This window comes from Melanostigma gelatinosum, assembly GCF_949748355.1.
Source record: "Melanostigma gelatinosum genome assembly, chromosome: 2".
NCBI classification, from domain to species: Eukaryota; Metazoa; Chordata; class Actinopteri; order Perciformes; family Zoarcidae; genus Melanostigma; species Melanostigma gelatinosum.
The window spans coordinates 10575941-10588022 of NC_136635.1; the positions used below are offsets into that span (position 1 = coordinate 10575941).

The window sequence follows — 12082 nt, forward strand, 5'->3', positions numbered from 1 at the left end:
TGAGTGTGAATGTTAGTGGTCAAGTGAATGCTTGTTTATCTGTGTGTCATCTCTGACTAAATAAATGTGTTGCAGTGTTGCAATGTTAAAATCTACGTCTCATTTTGTACGAGTACAGTAGGGTGAAAAGCCCTTCGATTGATAATCCTTTAAAAAGTACAAAAGACTTGCAGCTTTTTATCTGTCGAGGTCTTTTGATAAAAGCTCTTTTGTATTTGGGTCAAGCTCTGGCCATGTGGTGCACAGAGCCCAGGCAGCCTCTGTAGTCAGACCTCACTGTCTACCATTTCATATAGCCTGGCCTATGATGAATGATAATAACAATAATAATACAGTGGAAGACATTTGCGTGCCTAGAAAACCCACTTGCTTTAAATGTACTTCCGAAAACTTCTACAAACACGTATGCAGATGAGCATATCAATTAATGATCACAGTGGACGTATGAACACCTGGGATTATAACTAGAGACCTTCAGGTCATTCGTCTATTTGCCATTCTGCTAGACGCTGACATGCTAACCACAAAGATCCGGAGAGGACAGACGGACAGTATCATTAGCTGTGGCATGCTACTGAATTCAGCTTTGGTATACGCATGAATATATAATATGTGTTTGATTTCAGCAATGGGTTAATGCAGTGTCAGCTGAAGGCTATAATGAGTCAGAATAGAATATTCCTCTTCCTGGCTTAAAGCATTTCATATTGTGCATGATGTATCTTTCTGAACACCAATACACTGACGTTCACAAGGCAACTTCTACTGACAGTTGTTCATTACTTGCTTGAGCAAACAAAAAGGAGATGGCTTCAGGTGTTGAAACATTGCTTGTTAAAGTACTACGATAAGCACGTCAACTTGCTCTTGAAGCCTGAGTCACTTGGAGAAACATTTACAACATTTCTATTTCACAGTACAAAAGTACATACTAACATAGATGAAATGGGTTTACACAAAAACTTATTTTATACAATTTCCTCTTCCAATGAGAGTCCTCGTCCACTCTACCTGTGATATTATCAAGTAAATACCACGGGAACTAATCATTTCTCCAGTCTACAGATTCTCTCCTGCATGAGTCTTCATATGAATAAGTAAATGGGAGCGTCGAATGAATTTCTTCCCACAAGCGGGGCAACTATATGGCCTCTCCCCCGAATGAGTCTTCATGTGGCGCGTTAAATTAGACTGAGCACTGAATTTCATTTTGCATACAGTGCAAATGTAAGGTTTCTCACCGGTGTGAATTACTGTGTGCTTGATGAGGTCCGCTTTCTCCCTAAAACTTTTACCACAGTCAGTGCAGCTGTGAGGCTTCTCTCCCGTGTGGATTCGTATGTGGGCGTTCATGTTTCCAACTTGTGTGAAGCCTCGGCCACAGAAACTACATGTGTGCGGTTTCTGTCCGGAGTGAGAATTCATGTGAGTCTGTAGATAGGAGCGCTGGATGAAGCTTTTACCACAAACACCGCACCTGTAAGGCTTCTCTCCTGTGTGTGTCTTCATGTGGCGAGTTAGAATGGATTTAATCCTGAAATTCTTGTTGCAAACGCTGCAGGTGTACGGTCTGTCTGCCGATTCAGCAGCTCGCTGGGGTTTCTTCCTGTTTACACCCGAGTGAAATCCTCCACAGTCTCTCCCTTCATCGTCACTAACTTCACTCATCTGACAGTCACTGGTTGGCTCTGATGCATCACAGCCTTCTTCATCAGGTTCTGATTTCAACTGTTCACATGAGCTGCTGGGCACATGGTCTCCTTTATTTGCAACCTCTAGGTTTTGATGTGGGAACCCTCTTCCGTCGTCATCCTTCCTTTGCACATATATTATATTGAACATAGAGTATTTTGTATCAGCGTCCTCCTGCTGATTTTCACCTGCCTGAGCAGTCCACGGTTCCTCCACCTGCTCCTCCTCTTTGATCTGCGGGGGCTCCTGGTCATCCTCACGCAGGTCAGACTTCTTCTCAAAGTGACACTGCTCAGAGGGAGGGGCCTCTTCCTGGACAGAGAGCTGCACTGGGGCTGGACGGTATCACACAAGAGAAAACAAAACAGAAAAGCTTTAGTTTTATCAGTTGTTTTGATTTGTAAATATTTAGCAGAGAGCTGGACAAGACAGGCAGAGCAGCACAATGTGTTCCAGCATATAAACCTCTTATAATTTTGCAAGGTTATGTTATGATGTGCAGTCTGCTCATTAAAAGACGGGGAACAGCAACAAAACAACTACACTCTCTTTCCAAGACAACAACAGGTGCAATGATGCTTGTTTTAAAAAAAAACAAATATAAACAATGTAGTTTGACTTACAGATGAAATGATGTCTAAAATTAGTTTAGAGTCAATAAGCCAGCTTCATTTCAGCACTTATTTTTGAAATGTACTGTATTATGAAATACACAGTTAATGGTTTAACAAGTAGATGTTTTGGGGTCACAGTTCATCATGTTTTTAATTCCACAAGGAAGATGACGGATAAAGGCGGTAAAAGTGCCTCTGTGTTTGCTTTTGGCCACAAGTATATAAGTTTCATGTATTTTGTCTATTTGTCTTCGTCTCACAGGGCATCACAAGTCAAACTGATAACAGTCACATGTTTGACCACATATTAAACACCACTGTATCACTCGCTGCCTTCTTCTTTTGCTGCACATATCGTCACCATCAATTATAAATAATCAGATGAGCAGCACAGGCAACACAGTGTGTATTATTAATCATATTTTGGGGATGCACAAAGACTTGTTATATGAGCCATATAATGGACTTAGGACAGGACCACCTTATGATGAAAGACATCTATTTTTAATATTAAAATAGCAACTGAACTGTTCCCATTGACTTTAACTCCATCTATCCCTCTTTATTCTCCGACCTGACAGGAAAGAGGTTGCAATGAGGTAAGTAACAGGTGCAAAGGCTTTCAGCTCCACCTGCTGTTGCCTAAGGACCAACAAAACCGTTGTGTGGTACATTTGACCAGTGACAGCCATTTTGCATCCCCTCCCCCTTCAGGGATGCAAAATGGCGCTACTTGCTGTCCCCTGTAAAGCATATTTAAAGAGTGGCCCAGCTGATTGAAGCACTCAGTACATCTCAACAGACGCTGCTCTGATTAAATCAGGAGTCAGGACCCCTGAGTGCGTCCTTCCGTTAACGTTAACTTACCTTTGCACCCCGCCATCCTGCTTCGTTGTTGGTCCACCTGCTGAAAAACTATCTCCTCATAGTCTTTAATAGTTCTCTCAAAGATGCTGAATATTTCCTCAGCGGCGGCTTTCAGTCGCTCATTCACCTGAGCTTTTAGTTGATCTGTTTTGAACATTTCCGCGGGTGACAGATGATCTCCAGTCTGTCTGCTGACGGGCTGACAGAAGACTGGCTGCTCACTGGGTTGCCAGATATCGCGAGAGAAACAAGCAATCTAATATTGGAAGACACTCACTCATAGACTCACCCTTCTATCTTTGGAACAAGACGGGTTTGAAAGCTTAAATAAATACATTTACTCATCAAGCATACTTCTATCATATTTAAATGAATTACATTAATATAGTGTGTGTGAGAAATGTGTAGAAATAATGTGTTTTAATGTGCCAGAAAAGCAGATCGACTTCATAATGCATTTTGGTACATGGGCTGACAATTACCCTATTCAAACATTAATTAGTAAGTTAACTAATAAAATGATGGGCTGACAAGTAACAATACGGAAAAGCACAATAAACGGACATGGCAACACTGGCTGCTGAGGCACACAATGGCCCCACTCCCTCTGCGTGATAGAGCTTTGCTGCCACCCACTGGCCATGAAACAGGACACTGAACAATTTCAAATACCTATTTGTTGGCCATTTCAACAGGGATGCTAGCCAGTTTATATCACGTTATTTGGATATTTACATTGCATTTTAAATTAAAAAAGTTTAAAAAACAGAAACTGGAACACATTCAGGACTGTTTTATGTTGTAAAACTACTTACTTAGACCTGATGGCCCACCAAATTGCCTTGGCTAGAATAAAACAGATGCACAGCAGTTGTTGACAAGGAGATGACATCCAGGTTAAACCGACAGTCTATGATATTAATGACTGCTGCACCTTCATTTGACACTTTAAAAAGCCAACGCTGATATAATTGTGATTATATTTGCTTCAGTCAGAGCTGCAGCCAGAAAGTGCTGATACTATATCAGATTTGTCAGGATAAATCCTGTTAAAAACAAGGTAGGATTAACAATAGCTCTCACTTTCAGAAACTGGATACATGTCTAAATCTTTGTGACAGAATTCATTTTTAGGTGTTCTTCATTTGTCTCTTCATGTTCCTTATCAATCCCCAAATGGTGATGCCTGTCAACCTGCTTAACCAAAAACAAATGGGTTGCTCCACTCAAACCTGTACAGCATGTACCATCAACCTGTGTTGTATCATTTAGCTTCAGTCTTGTGCATATTGATGATTTTCTGTTAACCTAAGATGTGCAACAAGTTGCACTGATTGATTTCTGAAAATACTTTCTTCCATAAATCCATGCTAAAAACAATGTCAAAGATATTTTACAGACAAATTATTATCAATGACTAATTACTGATAATTGATTTACGCTTGTTTATTTTATTATGATTACGATAATATTTCAATGTTTTCTATTTTGTAAACTTTATGTTTTTACTATGTTTTTCTTTTACCTTGTTCTCTTGGGTCCCAGCCAGGCTTTTGAAAAATACCAGAGATACCGTTCACGGCTTATTGTTAGTTTAGACGTGAGGATTTAGGTCCTCTGTTTCAATGTGGTCAGTCAGACAATAACATACCAGTGGGGGGACGTACACACACACACACACACACACACACACACACACACACACACACACACACACACACACACACACACACACACACCTACACACACACACACACACACACACACACACACACACACACACACACACACACACACACACACACACACACACACACACACACACACACACACACACAGCAGAGGAGAGATAATCATGTAAACTTTACAGGCTCTTGAAGTCCAGCTGCAATTAAAATGTTTCACCAGTAATATAGAGTTTTGGTATCTGGTCTGTGTCCTCAGCTGTTAGCCAAATGGAAGATGTAAAAAAGAAGAGTGAAATGAAGCTTTCATAAAGAGGACATGCTCACAGGTGGCTCTCTTGTAAATATTTCCGGTACGTGCACATTCTGACACTGTGTCCTGTGTGTTTACACTGTATAAGCAAGTGCAAAAGAGTTCTCAGAAAGAAAGTCAGACTAAAAATAGAAGATAGTACTTCAGGGTTGCATCATCTTTCAGATAGAATCAGTAACTTTTTGGGAACCCAGATATAAACAAAACAAAAATGAAATAAAGTAGGTCTACTGTAAGAATAACTCTTGATGAAATGAAGTATACCCGATTGCTCTGTCTCTGTAATACCATCACTACCAAAACACTGGGACGTTACTTGTAAACTACATTCATCAGCGCATTGTTTTGTGTTGCCTCTCTGTCTCCCTGCAGGTCCAGCTGCCTCTCAAACATGCAGAGCAGTCACACAATGATTTTATTTGCTTTCATGTTTCCTACCAGTGTGTTGTATTATTGTTAACATGAGAAAGACAAAAAGAAACATTTTGGTGTCATTCATTTGTTAATTAAGCATTTCAAGTTTTCAATCTCTGCACACAAGGAATCATTATGGATACGAAGAAGGACTGATGTATAAGATTTCTTCTTTAGTTCAGATCAGTAGTTCAATTACAGTTCCCTATATTGGTGTGGAATTGATAGCAACTCACACGCCCCATAACAATTTGATTCATTTTGGTCTTGTTTGTAGCAGATGAGTAACTGTGCTCTGATGAGGTGACTCAGCTGGCAACATTGAGAGGGACTTATCATCAATGGTGCTAACATGCATGTCATAGAGACAGATGATCCGATTGTTGTTTGCCTTTGTCTCAGATGTCTTAAATTACTGAATGTACATTTTAAGGATGCTCATTATCTATTTTATTTCTAAGGCTCCAATCACAGCACACGCTGCAGATGAAATCTATTTGCTGTTTTTGGTATTTCAATGTAAATACTGACTGTACAACTAAGATAATTAAACGTGACGAGAAAAGACCAGCATCATGGTTTGACACAGTTGAATCATACTTGCGTACTTTTTGAAGTCACAGTACTGATGTAGAGTTTGACTTTCAGGTCACACATTTGAAATCTCTGAATCAGAATTTGCTGCAAAGCTGTCACTGCTGCTGAAACTTTTATCTTGTCAAATAATGGTAGCAGTAGCACGAGTCTGCTTTAAACCTCCTCATGCATTAATCAACGAGCTGCAGCCTTATGGATGGTGAGGATAACAGTCGGTAAACTCTGGCGTCAACTGCGTATTTACACATTCTCACCCAGTCACTCCACGGACTCATTCATCCATTCATGCACTTTTATCAGTTGTTGGTACTGTTTCATTACATCTTTGTTACCGGACTTAAACATTTCTCTGCCTCCACAACACTTTTTTAAAAAGGTCAAAGCCAAAGAGAAGGAAAGAAAGAAACAAGAGATGCATAGAGGAGAGAAAAGGACAGAGAGATAATTGGAGAATAGGCTCATTGGCATCATACATTTAACAAAGCCTGACTAAATTGACCTTTGGATCTGTTTCTACATATGAATGATCAAGCTATTTGATACGCACAGTCATGTAGGTAATTAAGAACTCCATTAAGTTCATCGAAGAGTTTCACAGGCGCATCGCTAACTCCACGGTACGATTCAACTTTTTGTATTCAGCTTGTATTCAGGTGTCGGAATTATTTATAATTAATGAGCTGATTAGAATGTCATCACATGACAAAAGTGAGCACACACATACACACACACACACACACACACACATATGACACACACAAGGGGAAAAACAATGCACATATACAGCACAATAACACACCCACACAGCAATATTCAGACACACACCTCACACACTCACACAGCAATATTCAGACACACACCTCACACACTCACACAGCACTATTCAGACACACACCTCACACACTCACACAGCAATATTCAGACACACACCTCCACGCGTCACCAGGACGGATACAGTCAGATATCGTGTTCAGACTGCACGTGTGACCTTTACACTTTGAAGTTTTCTTTCTGTTATGGAGTAATTACTACTTTCGTGCACAGAATGCATGGATTTAAGTCTTGTATGTTTCTAACACTTGCTAACTTTTCATGACCTCTCAAATATGATGCATGTTCAGGTGTTAAAAATGGGTCAGGTTGGTGGGAGGCAAGTTTGGTTTATTTAATTTGTTTGTTGTAATTGACACCTGGAATTAATTCAAATATTGCAGATTTTTAAGTAAACCCCAACAAGTTGGAAAAGGAAAATATGAACCATGTGTTGCACCAACTATTTTCCAAATGTTCTCAGGGCAATGACCTTTGTGTGAAGCATATTTCATGGCTGCTTTACACCTTAGATGGTATATCTATGGTATATATTTAGATGGTATATATATGTATATGACGTTGATGAATGACTCTGACTCCTTTGTTGGCGGCCCTTTTAATCTTTTTTCTGAAGCTTTCTGGTGATGTTGATGAATCTGGTTCGACCTTTGTTGCATGTCACTTTGTCACTTTGTAAAGAAGACAAATTGCTAAAAGAAGAAATACACTGGTAATTATTATAGTTTTCTAGTCTTTAGTACATTAGTTATTTGTATTTTTGGAGGGCATCTGGACAGAAGTTATAAAAGGAGGGGAAGGTTTTTGTTCGTTCATTCATCAAGCTTGAACTGGCCTTTCTTCTTCTTCACTATCTGTTGTTACGTAGCGTGGTCCTTAATCTTTGCCATGCATCTGACTTAGTAATCACTGTTCTGTTTCACAGTCACTGCTCCCAGTAACGTGATGCTGAAAATGGGATTCAATTTATTATGTTTATTATTATTTGTTATGTGTGATAACAACCCCGTGATGACATTTTAATGGAATTCTATGCTGTGCAATCCATGCAACCCACCTCTTGCAGATATAAATACAATCAACAACAACAGCAAATAGTTTGTATTGTTTCATGAAACTAAGCTGAGGACTTATTTGATATTTAACTACATCAACACCATAAAACCACATTCTGCACTGAAGCAAATTATCAAGCATGAAAGTCAATACATGACAAAAATCCTAATGACATGCAGCCAAATGATACACACAGAAAGCACACACTGTTGTATTTTAATGTTGTTTTGAAAATGATGATTTCAGCAGCTTCAGGAGCACAGGAAGAGGCGTACTCTGGGAAATTTCAAATATATGGAATAATAGTGGTTGTCACTGCATTTTAGAGTAACAGCTTGTGCAGACTGTTTTGCAATGACCTCAGAGACAACAACTTTGCCTTCGCAGTCATCCACAACACAATGTTTCCCCTTAAGTACGGTATATTACACCGGTGAAATGGTATTTTCAGATCAACTCTAATACAGTTGGACTCAGGAGGCATTTACGATGGTGGCCCAGAAGTACAAAGTAAAATAACATTTCACAAAACGAATGAACAAAACCAAAAACACAATGCTATAACAAGTGTGCAGCTGTCGCTATCGGAGTTCAACAAAAATAGATGAACAGTATTGTCTGTGCTTGTGTAAAATGACCATACACAGATAGTGTAATGAATCCCACACTTCACTGTCTTCATCTCACGCGTCATTTTCAATTTCATGTTTAATTTATAGATAAAACCTGCAAAGATAATAGATAACTTGAACTGTTTTTGGTGTCGTATATAACTACAGTTACAATCAGCACAATTAGCCAACATCCTCCTGCAATCAGAACTGCTTCCTTTCTGGTTGTACTGTTGACACAATGAGCTGTGCTGGTGGAGAATTTAGGCTAAAAGTGCAATTAAAAGTCCCTAAACAAGACAGAGGCAGCTGAAAATATCTGATGGCATTACCTATAAATCCTGTTTTTTTTAGCTCAGAGTGATATCAGTGTGTATTCTGTATGATTGTGAAATATGTTTATGATCTGTTTTGTGATCTTTTAGCCACTTGACTTGATGTAAAGCAATGCCTGATTGTTGGTTGGCCCACCACTTTGGTCCAAACTGAAAGAACGCTGTAAGTTTCTAACTATTGGATGGATTACCATGAAATGGTATACAAACAGTCAAGGTGCCGGGAGGATGAAGCATTATGATTTTAGAGGAAACAATCACGTATTTGTGCTTTTGAGTGAAATGCCTCCATAACGATTACGATTATGAAATATGAGAAACAATAATAAATCATACATCTTTGTTTGTTCTTTTAGATTCTAGCCATCATCTCTAGCTGAGAATTAAATTTTCAAGCTCATTGGTTCATGTTCTTTTACAAGTAACCCAAACAGAGTCACCTGGGGCCAAGTTTTATTTTATTGTTTTTAAGAAAACACACTCTTCATTTGGGGTTTCACCAGAAAACTGCCTGAATCCAGATCTATAAAACTACTTTCCAGTTTCCCTTGCTGCATGACCGTTTCAATTATTGAGTGTACATAAGAGAAAGAAAAGAGATGGTGTACGGACATTAAAGATGATTAAGTGTTGACGGCATGTTTACATGTTAAGTAAAAGCAGACGCTTGCCATTTGGGAAAATATCCAAAATATAATTAGTTTCATGTTATCTGGATGATTAAATCTTTGTTGTGCTGTGGTGGTTCGCTCTATTCCTGTTGTTAGTGTATTGAGTGGTGTCATCAATGTTAAATGCCAGCATCACATCAGACTGATACCAGACTCACAAATGAGCCTCACATAATATTGGTTGGTGTGGTCATTTGGTTGACGTATTCAAAACAGTGTGTCTGCTTGGCCTTCGCTGATGATTAAATATCTAATTTCTTTGCAGTCATAGTTGGAGAAGGAGATAAATGTGGCTTCCATGGCACCAGAAGTGTCGACACACCTCTCCATCTGTGTTCCTGCTGCTGTCTACACTGACTGATTAGCTTAGTTTGTTATGTTGTGCAGAGATAAATGCCAGCATCAGACCAGCCACTGGGCTTTCCACCAGACTAATAAATGACCAGCACCCTCCCACACGTTATTGCACACAGTGACACAGTGTCCGTGTGTGTGTGTGTGTGTGTGTGTGTGTGTGTGTGTGTGTGTGTGTGTGTGTGTGCAGGTGTCTGTGTCTACAAAGTGGAAAAAGATAGGAGAATATATCTGTTTTGGCCAAATTACATTAATTAATTGATAATAAGCCAAATACTCCACGGTTTCTGATTTCCTACAAAAAAAATATGAACAATGGTGAATGGCAATGTTTACGCATGGATCCATTCGTCTTGAGCAGGCCTTCTCTTACTAGTTAACTTTTGTTCTCGATAAATGTTTTATTAATTAAAAAACAAATCTTTCAGCTCAATTAATTAGAACAAGATCTATGTTCTGTTATGTCCTCATTAGCTCTTGGATTGAACTTTTAAGACACACGCTAATAGCAAACAACCCATTATGTATCTATGTTAGAGGCATTTAAATGGAATTTAAATGCACATTAACGACTTGCTTTGATTTAAGGGAACACAATTGGAAAACTTCTGGAGAGTAAAAGGAACTTCATGCTGTTATATAACAAAATGAGTGCATTATGTCAACGTAAAGATGTATTACTTTGCCTGCCGCCTTACGTTTGTTTTATTAGTTTTAAAGATGATCTTCTTTTTTGCTTCAAATCATATTTGAAGGTTTGTACTAATAACTTCTGAGCTCATGCTTGATTTTGAATGTGTCAAATATGGTGTAAAGTGCTTCACTGCTATTCCACTGGCTGATTTCAAATGAGTTTTTTGGCTTTGTCAACTAGAGCATGCATTTAATTTAACACTGTTGTAGTTATGCTAGGACCATTAACGTCATGCAAGCAGTCCATCAGTCCATTAGTAGAGGTTGAATGGGTGGGAGGAAACCGTGTGTGTGTGTGTGTGTGTGTGTGTGTTGGCCAGCTTGGTGGGCCCAAATATTCCTAGAAGAGTATGGCTTGTGTGACAGTTCTGGTGTATGTTGGGTTAAAGTTTGACAGCGATGATAAATAACACTCCAGGAGCTGATCTCCTCTTCAGACTCCAGAGTTGCTGCGGCGCTGAGAAAAAGCTAAGAGTTTGAAATTTTCTCCACTGGGAGATTAGTGTGTTTGTATGTATAGGAGTTTTCAGCACTTTTCTATGAAGAGATAACTATTGTGTTTGAGAGAAGTAAATAAAATCAAACAGGAAATAAAAACTTGACATGACAGAGCAAGCGTTGGCTGCAACTTAGAAAAAAAATGAATACATTTGGCTCAGGAAGGTGTACAAGATAAAAGACAACAGTATTCAGATAATTGATTTCATAGCTTTAAAGCAGGTGAAGTGAAAGTCGTGTAAGCCGCCCTTGACAAGACGGCACACTGAAGGTGGATTTATGCCTCTGTGTCAGTGTGTTACTGCTGTACGGACTGATGGAGTGAGAATTTACTTATATTTCACCGTAGGATTTAAGCTGTTAATCGTAACTGAACCACAGCAGATGGACAACCTTTCTGTCACAATATATGTTGAATGGGAAGATTACAGAAGATGACGAAAAGGCTGTAGTTACAACAAAAAATATATATCAAAATAGACAACAGATTAAAGGATATCCGTCACCTTCTGTCAGCGATACGGTCATATATATATAAGACAGAGCGCAGCCTTTACTCTCCTCTGCTGCCTGTACATCTGTCTGCTCACGTGGTTGAAGGTGAACAGCTGAAGAGGACAAGTGAATGTCAAAGGACTGACAGATTGAGAGTGAGACAGTCACACACATCAACTCAAAGTCTCACAGGAGAGACAGACACTATACTGTGCTAGATGCAGAGGAAGAAGAATGAAGATGGAATTGTGCAATATATATTTTTTGAATAATAATGAAAGATACTTCTTAATAAGAATTTAATTGGCATACATGTTTCTTTTTCTTTTTTTCAAAAACATAATCATATAGTGAGT

The 12082-nt window shown here is 39.0% G+C and overlaps 1 protein-coding gene across 1 annotated transcript; it reads right to left on the minus strand.

Moving 5' to 3' along the window:
• Positions 1-1059: 1059 nt before the first annotated feature.
• Positions 1060-3330, minus strand: LOC306790044 (uncharacterized protein; the record flags this gene model as incomplete). The annotated part of the gene is made up of 2 exons (XM_079286143.1): positions 1060-2027; positions 3174-3330. The coding sequence occupies 2 exons, from the start codon at positions 3328-3330 to the stop codon at positions 1060-1062; spliced, it is 1125 nt and encodes a 374-aa protein (XP_079142269.1).
• Between the last annotated feature and the right edge of the window lie 8752 nt (positions 3331-12082).